This window comes from Centruroides vittatus, unplaced genomic scaffold (assembly GCF_030686945.1).
Source record: "Centruroides vittatus isolate TY-2023 unplaced genomic scaffold, ASM3068694v2 scaffold_944, whole genome shotgun sequence".
NCBI lineage: Eukaryota > Metazoa > Arthropoda > Arachnida > Scorpiones > Buthidae > Centruroides > Centruroides vittatus.
Window position 1 is genome coordinate 1858014 of NW_027122722.1, and position 10361 is coordinate 1868374.

At 49.0% G+C, this 10361-nt stretch overlaps 1 protein-coding gene across 1 annotated transcript; it reads right to left on the reverse strand.

Annotated features, from left to right (window-relative positions):
- Positions 1-826: 826 nt before the first annotated feature.
- LOC136990557 (uncharacterized) lies at positions 827-4408 on the reverse strand. Its single transcript, XM_067288959.1, has 5 exons — positions 4249-4408; positions 2468-2611; positions 2122-2201; positions 1769-1884; positions 827-1233 (listed from the first exon to the last, which is right to left on the reverse strand). Exons 2-5 carry the CDS (start codon positions 2608-2610, stop codon positions 1087-1089), a joined length of 486 nt encoding a protein of 161 aa, XP_067145060.1. The 5' UTR covers position 2611; positions 4249-4408; the 3' UTR covers positions 827-1086.
- Positions 4409-10361: the final 5953 nt, after the last annotated feature.

Here is a 10361-nt window from a genome sequence, read left to right on the forward strand (position 1 = left end):
TTCGCAGTACTTTCTACGCGCGTAAATAAACCGAAGGTGGGCGAACCGGGGGTACTCTGCGTCGGTAAAGTCGAAGGCCCGGACGTCGACCACAAAATGGCCATTTCTTCAATTATACACCGGTTCCCGGCGAAACGTATAACGGCGATGGTTCCCCGGCATTCCCAATTAAGGCCGTAGCGCGATAAGAGCCGGAGAATTGGGACGAGGAAGGTTAAAAAGAAGAAAAAGTAAGGCCGAAAACATAGTAAACGGCAGTCCATTTCTTTAAAATCGCTCGAAGAATGAAGTAACGATTATCAAACAAACGATGAGAAATTAATTGATAAGATACCGTTTTTGCTAAGTATTGTTTCGTGTGGTTTACCAGATATTTTGTGGAGATAGGCCAACGACACAGATGTAAATACACAGATAATAGAGTTTTAGCTTTTTTCTATGGCTTTATCAAGTTTCCTTGTATTTCTTACGGAGGCAAAAACTTGCTTTATCGTATTTTCTCGCGCAGTTGTAGAAAACTCGTCCCTTTGTCAGTTTTGGACGGGTCCGCTCGACTCAGTGGCCAATGTCGTAAAATATAAAGAGCGACGGGGAGTGTCCGACGTATGTGAAGTGATCGGCTCTTCGACGTTTTAAACCCATTTATATGTTACACCGGACGTCTTCCGGATAAAATAAACTCCCGCGCCGGGGAAACAAACCTAAGGAGGAAGAAAAACCGGAAGCGAACGTTTACCACCGGGCAAATTCCGCCGAAAATCGAAAGGGTCGGGGAAAACTTCTTCCCGATTAGCGCGATCGGAGGGGAAGAAAAGAAAGACTGTCGACCGGGACGAGGACACGGATTTTATTTGGAAAATTTATACATTCGGAACTCCGGCGGGGTGGGCGCGTTCCGATCCGACAGACGGGTAATTACAAAACTCCCGGACGACGGTAATTTACATTTTGTACAGTGATGTGACGGAAGAGAAACGACGATAACGTTTAATGGAGGAAACTGTTTGTTCGATAAACCGGACCGAGGGTGGATTTTCGTCCGGTTAATTTGGCATTTCTTGTCGTCCGCGGCCAGGGAGAGGGCGGTCATTCGGCGTCTTTGACACCCAGGACGCAGACCCTGGTGGCCCACAGTTTGTCGGCCAGCTTCTTGCGAAAGTTGTCGTCTTTGTGGAATTTGTGGTACTTTTTGCAGGGCTTCTCCTTGATCTTGTCCAGACAGGTGAAGAACGCCTGGCGAAAAGAAAAGGCCAAGTCGGTTAAGAAAGTAGCCCAAAGGCAATTAACCAAATAAAATAGCGGCGGGAGCGAAAATGGTTAACGGAAACTTTCCTGGTCCTTCCGCCTACTCTTTAGGTTCTCTTTCCGGTGGCTGCCACCTCCGAGAAACTAAGGTAAACGAAAAAGTCGTCGGGAGTTTGGCTTAAAAAGTTACAGTATTTCCGTTAACCCGGATATTCCGTGGACGTGGAATTTCCGCCGTAAGCCCGGTAATAACGCCGTCTCCGGGGGTGATCCTTCCTCAATACCGGGGAGGGCCACCCCATGGGCGGTCGACGGTAGGCGCCGACGTAAATATAAATTATTGCCAATGGATTTTTCAAAGGAACTTTATAAATAGAAAAGAACGCAAATAGTTCGGTAATCCGAAAATAGAAGTTAGTTACCCAGAACGATCGATACGACGGACGAGAAGAATCCGGCTTTCCGATTCGAAAAGCTGTTAACCGCGGCTGAATTGTGGTTAAATTACGGCCAAGAAACTCACCTTTCTAAGGGCACACTTGGCTTGAAAGGCTTGGTCTCCGGACAAGAAGTTCAACAGCTTGGAAACTTTGGTGAAACTCTTTCCGCACCAGTGAACCGCCGCCTTGTGACAGTCGACTGCCCCAAAAAGAAACAAACGAAATCGTCAACGATACGTCCTTTCCGCCAAAACGCCCCTCTCCACCGTCTCACATGTCCCTTTTAAAGGGGCGTCCACCGGAACCGTTCCCCTCCCGGTCCGGACCCGGACGCCTGCTCGTTCGGGAACCCACCGGGTTCCCGGGGCGGCGGCGCGGCGTTAGGTTTGGCCCGAAGGTCGGGGAAGGAAGACGGTCCGCCCGCGCGGAGATTTACCTTTGTCCGACGAGGCCAGGACGTTGGCAATTTCTTCATTGTGTCCCGCGGGATCTTCCGTCCGGTCCGAGATCGTCCCTCTGCAAAGACACCAAACAAATTACCCGCAGGTTCCGCCGCTTCCTCTTACTTTTCTAACGCGTTTTCCTCTTGGTTACTGCCATTTTCCCTCTTCCCGTATTTAACAAGGTCGGGCCCGATTTTTCCGCCTGCCAAAATCTCCCGTAAAACCGAGAAACTGTCGCCGTTTTCGGGTCTGGCTGTTTTTTTTAAATTTCCGTTTGCCGCGCGCGTAAGGCCCGGACGGCGGAGCGCGATTGGTAAAGAAGAAAGAAAAAGTTCTCACTTGCGGTGATGTAATCTTGCTTGTTTGGCTGCGGGCGATCTGACGTGTTTGCCGAACTTATCTCTGCTCCTCTTACATTCTGTCAGCTGGCAGACGGCGATAACGGCAAATAATAAAACCAATTTTCCCTTGTCGGTCCGCATTCTGCGCGGGAAAAAGAGGTACGAATTAAAAGTTACCACGGCCACCGACCATAAAACGTCCCTCCCTTCTCCCGGCCAATTTAACGCCGGATAAGTAAGCAGGCGTAAAAATTCCTGCGCCGGTGCCTAAAACCGAGAAAATTTTCGGACCCCCACCCGGTTTTCTTCATCGACCAAGCCGGACCCCCGCCGTCTCCGCCCTTTGCCAGTCTGTCCGGCGCAGGACGAGCAAATGGGCGAAAGCGGCCAGATTAAGACGGAAGGGAAAAGACTGGGAAGAAACTCGTGCCGTTCTCGGGCGGATAACCGGGCAGAAACCCGGGCGGTTGGGCAGGAACCGCCAAGAACCCCGCCGCGGGTTCCTTTCGATTTCGAAAAGAATCCGATAAATATTTATCTGCGACTCTTCCACCCTTCCCCCGTCCGACGCGGAACCCGGAGGCCCGTCCTTTCCTCCGTCTCCGGGAGGAGTCGACCGGACCCGCCTTCCCTCCTCCGGGGAGGGCGGCGTCCAGAAACTGGGGGATATTTACTTTCCGCCATATTTTCCGAACCAAGGCAAATACCTAGGAATAATTGGCGCGCCGGGACGAATCCCGGGTAGAGGGCAACCGTTTACCGGGAAAATTAATAGAGGAGTTCGGGTGGAAATCCACGTAATGGATTCGACGTACTTAACGCCCGTCTACGGTAATTGGGGCGTTAGCGCGCCGTGCCGCGCCGCGTCGGAGGTTACGAACCGGCTAGACCTAGACCGACGACCGATCCGGCCCTTACCTACCCACGCCGTATTCCCGGACGGCGGATAAAAAGCACAATAGGACCGAAGGAGTGGCCCGTTAATTGGGTCTAGAACCCGGGTTAGACCGCGGCGCCTTCTTACGGTAAGCGGACGAGTAGCCGGACCCCGGATCGGTACAGGAAGGTTGGCGGCGGATGCAGTCGGTAGACGGTGGCGTGAATCTACCCGCACGCGCTCGGCTCTTTCCGTCTTTTTCCTACTTTCCTATTTAAAGTCCTTTTAACGACCGAGGATCTTTTGCCGCCGGCCTCCGACGCCACGTCCCTCTGCCGTTATTTAGCGCCGGACGCGCCAACTAGCGGCTCCCGACGGATCTTTCGTTCCGCCAAGAAGGACGAAAGGGGGGACCGCGGACCGACTCGGGCCTCTCCGCTGACGTTTTTCCATTCGTTTGGGAATTTTTCTTTCTACCTCCGCGAACCCCCCTCGCCTCCCACCGCCCGGGGGGCCTAACACCCCCGTTCCGCTTCCCTACCAACAAAACGGCCTCCGACGCCCGGTTCCGCGGCCTTATTTCCAGACTTTCGGTCCGACCGACCCGTCGTCCGCGCCCGGATCGGCGGCCTCGAAGGGTTATCGACCGACGCCGCCGTCACCCCGGCGGCGGGCCGTCGGCCGCCTCCCGCCCCTTCCCGACGGGACGTCGTCCGTTAACGGGCTTCCCTTTCCCCTTTATATCGGCCCGATAAACCCCCGTCTCCGGCCTTTGGGGGCCCGGCTGGTCCCTTTCCCTCATCCGGCAATGTGGGTGGATCCCGTGGTCGTGGCGGGAATGACGGACGGCTGGCGTCCGAGAAGAGACGGGGGAAGCCCGGGTTCCGACGGGGACTGCTTACCTGGGAAGAGAGAGAGAGAACAGCCGCCGTCCGGGTCCGAGTCCGATCTCGACTGCGTCCGACTCCCGCTTGTGGCGCCGTGACGTCACGTCGCTCCGACCAACGCGTGCCCGGCCCTCGCCCGGTTATCCGACGACGAGGTCGAAAAGGGGCGGAGACTGCCCGGACGTCGACGCGGCTGCCGATGCGCTCACCGGAAAAGCGGTAACTCCGCGCCGGCTGGAGGCGGGCATCGGCGCTCTTTTTCTCCGTCCGAATCGCGCAATAACGTTACCGACGATTCGGCCACCGCCGCCGGCCTTTTTTCCCCTTCTCCCGGCGTTAACCGCGGCCGCGCCGGATCCCTCCGCCGCCTATTCAACCGACCGGTCGGGTGGAAACCGGCGTAGGACGACGGGAGTTCGGACGGCCGCGTCGTGCGGGGACTCTTTCTTCCTTTCCCCCCACCGGTGGCCGATTCGGACCGCCGTCGCCTCGTCCGGAAACCTCTCCCGGTTGGTTAATCGAGTGCCGGTTTACCCGACGGAGACTGGGGGCTCCTCGGACCACCTTCTTTCCCTCCCGGAAGCGGTGGGATTTAGTCGTCTTTCCTCCACCGGAAGAAGTCGATTTCCCGCGGTTATATTTTCCTTAAAGCGGATGCGAATCTCTCTTTCATCGTCTACGATTTTTCCCCGAAAACTCTCCCCGCGGCCGATTTCTGAGAAAAACTTTGTATCCCAGTCGGAATTAAATGGAAAATTGCGGCCCGGTAGAAGGACGGAAAGACTTTTTTCCCTAAATATTGTCAAGGAACTATTGACCGGCCGGGAAAGAAGGCGTGGGTTTCTGCAAAACCACTTCCCCTTCTCTTCCGCCGGGAATAAATTGGTCTTCGGTCGGAGGATAAAGCCCGGGCAAAGACCAAAGCGAAGAAGGTGCGAAAGCCGGTAAAAAAATTTGCCGTTTTGTCCGGGCGGGAGATTTTTCTTCTCACTTTCCGCGTTTGGACGTAAACTAAAGGCAGACCGACAGCGGCCGTCTTTTTCCGGCGGCTACCACTCCGGGACTCCGTTTTTCCCTTCCTCAACACACTACCGAGTTTTTGTTTTACGTTTTCGGAAATTTTCCTAAAGAAACCACGCCATTTAGGAATAAGAAAATCACGTCCTCTGGGCGATAAATGCAAGAAAGGCCTTTAAATTTCTTAATACAAGAAATTTTCTTTACGGGAAATTCGACAACCGACTTTTGTCGGTATGAGATAGCCACCCCCACTTATTAACTACGATGTGTGGCATCGATCTCGTTGTACAGTCCGAACGGGTCTCCGTTCGGACGTACTGTACGAGATCGACGCGATTATTCCTAGAGAAAGGGCTAAACCGGAATAACGGTCTTAATAATTGGTGGCCAAATTTATAGGAATAACAGAAAAAAAAAAACGACAAACGCCGGCCGACAGTTTTAATACGAAACCACTTCTTTTGAGGGGAGGTGGCTTTCGGACGGCAATTTCTGCGAAAGAACCTTTCTCTTATCTCGGACTTTGGTCCGGACCAGAGAATCCTCCCGGCGGGGGATCTTCTTCGTCCGGTTCCGAAAGCTTAATTCGCTCCTCCGACGCTTTCTCCCTTTTAAGGGGCAGTTGACGGCAAAAGGAGGCGCCGACGTCCGGGTAATTAAGAAGGCCGAAGCGGAGAGGGTGGGACTTTACCGAGAACGAGTGGAAGACGGGTCGAGAGTCTTCCTTTCCTCTCTTCCTCGCCCGGCCTAGGGTAAACGTCGGTCCAGGTTCGGAATAAGAACGGTCGTCGTTCGGTCGGACCGTAATTAGTGGCGGGTAACCGAGGAGGTCGGACGCGCCGGAAGGAAAAACGTGGAGAAAGACGGAGAATTTCGGGGCGCGGTCGGGTCCTCTCGGCTTGCCCTCCCGGCGCGTTATTAGGGTAGGGGACCGCGGTTCTCGGGCAAAGGCCTTCCCCGCCCAGCGGAGGATTAACTGGTTTTTCCGCCGGCGGCCCGTCTTCCGCCCCCAATTACCCAACCCCGAAGAAAATTCCTTTTCTCTAAACACTTCCCCTCTCCCACCGCCTTTTCCTGGGGAAAAGTCTCTCCGTTTTCCCCCTCCGACCGACGGATTTTTCTTTTCCCACCAACTGTCGACCGAAGCTGGGAGTAATTTTGTGGGCGACGAAGGCCTTGGTGGGTGGCCTCCCCCGTTCGAGGGAGGCCACCCGGTCCCTTATGGCTGAGACGGGGATGGAAATTACTCGGATGTGGTCGACCCCGAGTCTTGGCTTTGGAGACCCTCTTCCCTTCCGGTTTCTCCCTAATTATCTCCCGTCTCCTTTCTACTGATTGGTAGAAGAGGCCAACCGCCAAATTAACCGGGCCTTCCTTAATTAGCGCTTTCGCTTACTGCCGACGGCCGGGCACGCCCGTGGCGTGGGCCGTTCCCGGACCGGGTGCGGCCGACTCGTCGGGTTTCGCACCCTGTCGATTTTCTTGGTTCTGGTCCACCCGCCACTCCAGTTAGAGGGGAGAGCCAAACGAGCCCCTTTTAACGGACACGTCCGCGTAAAAACCCCGGACGTAATTCTTTCGATGACGTCGACTATTTATCTTTTCCGGGTCCGGAAGACGCCGGCCCGGTTATAAGGCCGCGGCGGGTGTCGAAAGCCAATCGATTGGGCGGAAACCAAGCGCAGTAGCCGGGTCGACGAGAAACTTTGCCGGCCAACGTGCGTAAAAGCTCGTTTCCCGTAATTTTGGCACGTGCAATTCCACTTCCGTTGGCCGACGTATTGGGTTGGAAAGTCTAACTAATTAACGCGGCGTAATTAAAAACGAATTACGGCCGTGGTTTTTACGCCGGCGGAGTCTCGGTGTGAATCCGATTTAATGTCCTCGCTCGGGAAGTGTCCGATTGTTTCTTCATTCCGTAAATCCGGCGGTTTGTAGATTTACCCCGGACGATTAAAATGAAAATGAACCCGTCGACCATTCGTCCGTCTTTGACTTGGAATCTTTGCTAATTTATAGGGAAAAAGACTCCGCTTTATTTCGATTCTTCGTATATTGTTCCGTAAGTCTTATCCGAATTTAAGGCCGCGCCTGTTCCGATAATACGGTCGGCGTATTAAATAACGTTCGGGCCGACGTAGTTCCTTAGCGGACGCATCTACGTGTTCTAATTCCCCCTCTTATAGTAACATCTGTTGTTAATGTAATATTAGGACTGTAAATGTATCTCCCGGCAAATAAAATCCTACGTTTTCTCTACGTAGAGAGAACGTGTCCGTAATAACGTCTAGGACGTTATTACGGTAACGTGATTTGTGCCTCCCCGTGGCTTCAAACCGCACTGTTTTTTGTAAAAAGTAGTATACTGTATTTGTTTATAGAAGACGTCTTCTCCCACGCAAATTAAACTTGGAAACGGCGGCACTGGAAATCGATCAAGCTTCAAAAAAATATTTGTTCCGAATATTACTTATTGGAAATAAGGAAGCCAAGCCCCCAGTCGTAGAAATAGTTATCATAATCCCGTGATTTTCCACCCTTTCGGTTGGAGGTGTTAAACACGTACAGTACATTTTCTATACAAAATCATGGAAAGTACGAATAGCCGCGCGCGACGATAAACGTTATTTTAGGGGACGAGCCTAGCCGTTCGTCCACGGCGAATTTAATAAATCTTAATACCAACGAATTTCTTCTCGTGTCCGAAATATACTTTCGTAATATTGGCGCACGCTTACCCGCATCTCGCGGAGTACCGTTTGAGATTTGCTATTGTAGGCTGTAGTTAGCTCATTGTATAACTTAGAGAAAGAGTCCGTTTCCATTCTTTTAGATGTTAAAATTACGAGACCGCGAGAAATGAAATATAATAATATTATTAATAATACTAAAATCCGATAGATCTGTATTATGACAATCTAATATATTCGGTAAGCCTATATGTATTCCTGATATTAGCGTACTTAGGGCTTTGTGCTTCTACATTCGGCGTATTCAATTATCAGTTCTAACGAATAACGTTGATAGTTGCTATCGAATAATTACAATAAATACACAGTGTGTATATAATAATAATAACAAATGTTGATAATTGAATATTGAGAAATATCAAAAAGGCATCATTCTTTCTTAATATGGTTAGAGTTACAATGTGTTTTTGATGTATAGTTCCCTACGGACCTCTAAAATATCCCCAATGAATTTAGAGAATCCGCACCTTTTACAACATGCAAAACTAAGGATGAAAGTTTGGAAATGTCTGTTTGGTCCTTAATGAGTTTGGGCTAATACTGAGAAACGCAGCAGAGCAGTTATGCGAATTGGGATCTGAAAACAATCGGAATAAATGTGTGTGTCGCCGGGATTTTCCAAACTATTTTTAAAAAAAAAAAAAAACAATGTACGAAAGTCACATGTTCAACTCCATTAGCAGCATTGGCTTTTCTAGCTCTAGCTAGAGTTGAAATCGAGGAAAGAATCGCGGTATCTTGCCTTTGTTTTTATGAATACCTGTAAAAATTACTATGGAAGTGAATTATGTCACATTTAATAACATATACACTCCACGCAATATAGTAGGCCTACCAGTAGACTTTTTTGTATGGTTACAAAAAATCCGCGGGGCAAGTTTGGAATCTTTCGTATTTACCTGAATTTCTCTTTCACTCTTTTTACTCTTGGTGGGATTATGTTTTTGTTTTTCTACTTCTCTCTTCTTCAGATAGTATCACTCCTTCTCGTCCTCCGAACTGCCGATAGCCATTAGTCTACTATACGATAATACCGTATTTAAAACAATAATTGTCTGAAATAACTGTTTAATTTTTTAAAAAATTTAAAAAAGAAAACCCACATTATCGACAACATTCTTACCGTGTAATCGTGTAGCCCTTATTTTACAAGTAGCCATTTGCAGTCGTGTGACATAATCGTTCTATTCTATTGGTCTATAATTGGAACTATAGTAGAAAAGCTATACGTCCGTTCGTGAACGAAATGTAAATTAGAGGTATTTTTTTCCTGTATATGGGCCTATTTGACACACAAACTTATGACATAAATAGTAGAGCTTGCAATGACTAACTTAATTATTTCTATTTTAATAGGAAGAAGTTATTAATTCGAGAAGGAATTGTTGAATTTAAATTGAAATTATTGTTAAGAAAGGAAGCTGGGAACCAAACGCCCGAGTGTGGTCCAAATAAACTACGCAAGTAACTTGTTTGTTCTCTAAATATTTTAAAATTTCATACCGGGTCTTTACTAAATTGGATTTCGTCGAACAATGCTGTATATCACAGTGTTCGACTGAATGTAATTTACATATAGTTGAAGGAGCTAGTCCTGTACGACAATAAACGCGTGTTTCGGAGGTCAGTAAATTCGAAATTGCCCGTACTTGTTACTTCCCTTTAAAGAAATTGTATAAATTGCAGCGAGGATCCATTGATTCGGTATAAACGGAAAATATGAAGATACTAAAATGGTAAGCCTATTATTAATTAATTTGAATTTTTTTACAAAAATTGATGGTATGCAGTCCGAACTACGGGTACGAAACGGGCAGTTTGTCTGTAGCACTAACCGTTTCACCAAGTGTAAATTAAATAACACATTGAAAGGAAAACTCGAAATCCTTAAACATAGGTCGAAGTGTGCCGGGTGATGCGTTAGGAGAGAGTCAAAAAACCTGTTTTTAAAAAGATAAATAGGAATAAACTGCCAAAAAATTACTCGGATCAAATGAGAACTTATTTATGACCGAATTAAAAAGCTCGAGATGTCTCTGCCAGCCTAAGGCATAATGTTGCCGGTAAGCGTGTTATAAGTAGTAACGACCATCGGATAGCTTACACCTACGTCGCTGCTTTCGAATTACATTTCGAGTTTCGCGTAATTGTTCGGTAAACCGATTTTAGACGGAAAATTACCTTTTCCACTTTAAAAGTGTGGATTACGGCCGTAAGAATCGCAGTGTCAAACGGTGGCGTGAAAACCAGCCGCCGGTACTGCACCACTTCTATTTGGATACCTGAAATTAAAATAATAAAAGATTTTAGTCTTGTAGGAAAGGTAATAATCGGTTGTTTTAAAAGCATAAAATGTTA